The following is a 6,077-nucleotide window of genomic DNA, read 5'->3' as shown; positions in this document are numbered from 1 at the left end:
CCCCAAGAGGGAATCCAGTTTGTTTGTATCTTTGCATTTCCTGCCCCTTTCTGTTCACAACTACAGTTGCCTACTTTTCTTTCTTGATGAGTTTCCTGCTGTGTGTGTACGTATCTGTCACCTTACATCAGCACAGCCACCGAAACCCTGCCTGGGGGCCCTGTGCCACTCTTGACAGAGTGCCATCCTTGACAGTTTCGTCGATGAGCCCTCTGCAGTTGACAACTGGCCCTTGGTTTTTCCCTCATCAGCGAGTTTGATTTCAATAACAACAGCTGCGAGGTGGACGATCTAACGATGACCGCACCCTGGACGTTGATGCTGGGCATGTCATTTTTGACATTGATGATTGGGCCGTGTACGGGTGTGTTTGTAGGTCCGTCGTCGCCTTTTCCCCTGAAGGCAGTTTGGCCCTGGATTGCGAGTTCTCTGGGCCTACTGGCGCCTTTTGTGAGGGAGATGGAGACACATGGCCCGCATGGCCCTGTCCCGTCGACGACTCTGTCCCCTGCTTTGGTGTAATGGAGATCTCACATTTTTGGGATGATTTCTCCTGCGTGTTATGCCTTTTGACAGGTCTTTCCTCTGACTTGGACCTCTGGCCAGAAGGCGGGTGCTATTCAGTAGGAGTTGTAGCTCTGACACTCCTTGAGGAACCTGCTTCTGAGGCAGGATAGGTACCTTCGTTTAGCCAGCAGATCAGACAGTGCTTTCTGTCCTTGAGGGTTTTCTGTGAAAAACCCTGGCAAATTTCTCAGTCCTCCGATGAGTGATTGGGGTACAGGTAGTATATCCACTCCTGGTGCCTGTCCCCCTCATAGACGTTTTTTAGGCCGCAAGTCCCACAGGCCTTAAATAATGTTTTTTTGGATCTCCGCGTTTCCATCTCTGTCATCATCTTGTGTTTAAGGTGAAAACCTAAAGTATCCAGATAATTATTTTAGAAGAAGGGTACATTTCTGAGTTGAAAGAGGATTCCTACCAGCAAGGAAGACACATGAAATCTGAGAGGAAGCTGCTCTGGTGGAGCTATACACTCGACGTCCTATTGGTAGGGACCAAAAGCACCCACAACGATGTGGGTAGGACACTCAAGGTGTCAACATTATTCCTTAAGGAAATACATTATAAAATAGGCTACCAGGAATTCCCAGCCTGACGATGGGGAATATTCACAGCATGATCCAATGCTGGAGAACGGAGGAATTACCAGAGACACAATAACTAATGTGGAATTTCCTCCAAAGTCTCCATTGAATCCCACAAACTCAGAATATGGGGACTAATGCTGCCGGTCCTGCACTCGTTAGCTAGCAGCAATTCCAGAACATCAGCAAGAAATACTACCAAACTCTGTAAATCTGCCAAATACATCATCTCTTTGCTTTCAGTGTTTTCCTATTTGAATACATTATGCAAAAAACACCAAAGATTAACTGTTTCACCTAAAAGAAAATGATCTCACTTCAAATAAAAAGTGCATATTTTGGAAAGGTATAGCTTTAGATGGAGCTTCCAAATTGTTACATGCATGAACATATGGTCCTACTGCATGATTTACTTTGCCATGATCATTAAAGAATTCAGCATTACCAGAGCATTTTATTTGAGACTTTGTCAAACCATCAAAGACTCATATCTATACAAGTGGCTTGAATTGCAGTTTCAAAATGTTGAACCATTTGGAGGCTGAGCCACAAATGGTTGAAACGTACTAGTCGAATGGAATCCCTATTGTTGAGATTGCATGTGATTCAACTTGGTTTTGCCCTTCCTAGTCTATATTTGTGATTGTGACGTGCAGTTATTTACTCTGTGCCAAGGTTTACATCCCTGAAATGCAGCTTTGCACATCTAACATAGAAACAACGAGGGTGGTGCTATTCCCTAGCACCCTAATGTTCCAGCTATCATAGTGTGCAGACAGTAAGATTATAATGCAGGTGACTGTAGTGGCAGCAGCTTTAGGTGCCATTGGGTAGGGCGACTGGGTAAGGCGATTCCTGAGGGGGCACTGTGATTGTAAATGATTCTACATCAGTGACAGCAGGTGAAATCTTTATTAAAGGGGCATAAATATCTTCCAATAATTAGTGCAAACGAGCAAGCATAGCAAGTGAGCGCTAAGTAATTAACGGAAAATCTTTTGTTTTCTCAGGAGAATATTTTTAAAATAAACTGTTGAAATGGTGCATTTTACAGCATATTAGTTTAGGAAAATTTGGTTAAAAAGTCATACAATTTGCAATTCGTTTTCTAGGCTAATGCACAATAAATCATGAGTACATATACATATAGAGCACTGCCTCCACATGGCCCGCACTTCAAGTGGGTGGGTGTGGACTATTTATAAACAAATACAACCTAGTCATGCCATCTCACCCCCGCGTGCACCCTCCCCATAGTTCCCCACATTCCCCCGTCCGCTGTCCGCCGCGCTACGTTTACTACGAGTGAGCCCTGCCGAAAAAGGACGAGAAGTGCGTGAAGTGTACTCCGCGTGAGGAGCGTTTTTGGAGAGATCCAGAAGTCTCAAGGATGAGGACCGGAGACACTGCTCCACCTAACACGCGAGCACACGCAAAGCGAGGGAAAGTAATGTCAAATGCCCCGATGAAGGGCTTTCACACTACTATTACAGCGGTGCGTGGGAAGTCATCAACGGAGGTGAGAGAGGAAAGAAGAGCGGGAGCAGAAGTTTTACATGCAATGAGCACAATCTCTCCGTACCACCTCGCTGCATGTTCAGAGCCCCACGCTGAATCATTGAGATCAAGAAACGTGAGGAAAGACGGCTCAATCTTAACCCGAGAGGGAGAAGTCGCTAGCTTAGCTAGCAACGAGTTGAACATTGTAAGTGACTGCGAGGGGATAAGTGAATCAGAGTACACGGATGGCGATGATGACTCTATGTAGGGGGACACTGGTGGCCTAGGGGAGTGGACTCACGTGAGCGAGGGCCGGGAGAGCGATACAAAGGAAGGGACTCTCCTCACCCCCAGCGCTCCGATGCAAACTGAGGAAACCACTGACACGATAAGGACTGAAATAGAAGAGTTGCAAATACAATCGGATGAGGAGAGAAAAATGGGGGTTGAGTCGAGACTGAAGATCTGTACTGCTATGATACACTCTGGCTCTGCCGCGACAACATCTAGTGCTGGAAATCCACTCTCCAGACCCACGAGCGAAACACTTGCAACTATGACTGAGAGGAGAAGGTCTATGAATGTTAACTCAAACCCTATCCACACGGACGCCCAGACAGGTCGCAGTGACCATTCAGATAAAGTCAAGGAGAGTGTGAACCTACCTAAACACGATTCACACTACAATAAGCAGAGGAAAGAACTGAATGAAACGACTTGTGCGTCAGAAGAGGATATAGCAGCAGAGACGTTTGATCTAACAAAAGAGTCATCTCCAGGGAGTGTGAGAGGACAAAGTGTGTCCCCAACAGGTCGCGCGGCTGTCCCCTGCGATACTTCATCCAAACCAATACACACAGGCTCTTCTCTAAAGATACTGGCATGGACAAGAGTGGCTACAATGCACAAGGAGGATCGCAAAACATTAAATCTACAAACTCAAAAGGGAAAAGAACATGTACTAAGAAACAACAAAAGAAGAACATCGGAGTCAAGCGAGGAAACCAGTATCGCTGTGACAGAAGGAGACCCCAATGAGGAGCGATCTCGCGCTGCGAGATGGAAAGAAAGTCTTATAAAGGAAAGAACTGTCGAGACTCCACGTAGAAGGGACTCAGTAGGGCTCGCGGACCAAGTCCTGAGAGGCCTAGTGGAAATGAATTCCAATTTAGCGAAACGACGAAGGAATTCAGAAACACATTCATGCGGAAGGACATCTCCACAAGTAGACTGGCAAGGAACTAAGGAAAAGAGCCTACACGATGTGATGACGCTAGAAGCGAACACTCCTTCCTTCGAGTCTAGAAACGAAGAGATTGTAGTTTCACAAAAAAGGTGCCGAAGAAAACTAAGCGCTGACTTAGAACTCGAAGGTGGACACAAAAGATTTAAAAGTAATACAAGACGGAGTCTGACGCCCACACCGAAGAGATTAAGTGAGCAAGCGCAGAGTCAGGCATCATCTGATTCTGAGGACGAAGCAAAGTCTCTCCATCCAAGAAAGGTGAGACAACAGTTTGAGCAATGCCCAGTTCCGATGGCTCCTCAAAATTCTGACGAAGTCACGACACTCGTTGAGACGACAATTGGAAGGCTGAGCCCCGTTTTAATGTCTGCAACGACGATAGCGGTGGCCCCGTTGTTGAAACTTTATGAAAATCTAAACGAGAGCCTTCGTGACCAAACAACATTGGTCGCCCTGCTGAACTTGAAAATTGTAAAGCTCGAAATAGATTTGATGGACATGACGGCACAAGTCGTGGAAACTAGAAGAGGTAATGACATATCTTTAACAGCGCTAAGAGAGTCCTTAAAAGCAACAATCGAAGATAAAAGACTCTTGGCAGAAGTGACGAAACAAGCCCTGACGCTCTTACAAAAAGATCGTGAATATAGAGCGGATGCAAGTGTGAACCGACTCCCAACAAAAATCCAACTGAACACAGAAACAACACATGCCACGATCGCAAAAGACAGCGAAGTCGGATCACTGACAAATGAGGAAACGTCAAAATTAAAATCTGTGCCCACAAGAACAAAGAAGAATAAGAACTGTTGCTCTGAAGCAGACTTGGAAATGTCAATTCTGACGAGGGACAGCCCAGAAAAAATAAATAAGACAAAGGACTCCTCTGACGAAGTAAGTGAAAGAAACAGCAAAGAGAAAAACAATAAAAAAAAGGAACCCATCAAAGATAGCGGTAAGGTCATGAAAGAAAACACCCTCAAAACTCCAACAAAAAAAAAGAGGCCCCAAGAAAGGGACCTAATTGAGATTGTACAAATTGAAAATGATGAGGGAGGAAGTGAGAGTGAAGTCTTAGATGATCTAAGGATGAGTATGAAAGAAAAAGATGCGGGACAGACGACGTTAAACAGCAAAGTCAATGTCATAACTGAAAAGAAGAACGAAGTCGAATGGTTTGACATTTTCGAGTCTAGAAAATCAAAAGGGAGCACGGGTCAAAGTGTGAAAAGCAGGTCTGTCGACGTAAAGCAGAGTAAACATAAAATGAAATCTACAAATCAGCAAGTGCAGAAGAACAAAAATCCGCGAAGCTCTGCAAATTTCTTCCGAAACATCAAAGCGCTAACCATCACAGTAAATAATACTGAGCCCACGGACGTGACTAACAAAAAACGTAGCACGGACTCCAGCGAGGCTGGAAGAACAACAGCCACAGAAGAACCAGCCAAAAGCAAGACCAGACAGATGGAGACAAACGAAGATGAAGGAAAAACAAAAATATCATTGGTGATTGAGGAGGAAGCTGAAGATGACGAAAATCTACTGAATATGTCAACCTACAGTTCACGGACTGAAGGAGATGTTGAGGATGACAACGCCACTGAGACAGCTGACGAACGCGAACTGAAAACCCAGCAAGACAAGATGAAAGGAGTGCCAACTTCGACATGCAAGACCCCTATCGAACCTGAACAAGAGGGAGCGACAGGGCAACCAGGAAAAAGAGTCTTCCTATGGCCAGCGACTCCAAAAAAAACAGAATCAACGTTAAAGAATAAAGAGCCCAAAGAGGGAAATGAGAAAAGCTTCTGCACGCTGGAGGAGAAACGTGCAAGGATTATACAACAACAAAAAAAAATGCGATGTGTAGTCCAAGTGGGTTATCAAGCAATCCATTAACCAAGGATATGAAGTGCCAAAAGAAGAGTGGGGCACAATCAATTACAGCACCTTCTCCGAAAAGTCAAAGAAAAACAGATAAATCCATTGAGCACAGCTGCAAATCTAAGAAAGATGAGAATTCCACCCGATATAGGGTACTAGTGGAAAAAATTGATCTCAAAAAGAGTGATCCCGCTTTAAACAGATACACGATATTGCAGATATTCCAAAAGATCCCGGTGCTAAGAACTTTAAAGAGCCCACAAATTGACAGGGTTGAAATTATAGCAGACTCAAAC

General features: G+C 44.8%; 1 protein-coding gene across 1 annotated transcript; it reads left to right on the top strand.

Moving 5' to 3' along the window:
* Positions 1 to 3,009: 3,009 nt before the first annotated feature.
* Positions 3,010 to 5,796, top strand: LOC138510675 (enolase-phosphatase E1-like). The gene has a single exon (XM_069626455.1). The coding sequence runs from the start codon at positions 3,010 to 3,012 to the stop codon at positions 5,794 to 5,796; it is 2,787 nt and encodes a 928-aa protein (XP_069482556.1).
* The last annotated feature ends 281 nt before the right edge of the window (positions 5,797 to 6,077 follow it).

Source organism: Ambystoma mexicanum, chromosome 6p (assembly GCF_040938575.1).
Source record: "Ambystoma mexicanum isolate Mex_15411 chromosome 6p, UKY_AmexF1_1, whole genome shotgun sequence".
Taxonomy (NCBI): Eukaryota; Metazoa; Chordata; class Amphibia; order Caudata; family Ambystomatidae; genus Ambystoma; species Ambystoma mexicanum.
Note: the sequence above shows the minus strand (reverse complement) of the source record. Positions and strands in the feature narration are given on the sequence as shown.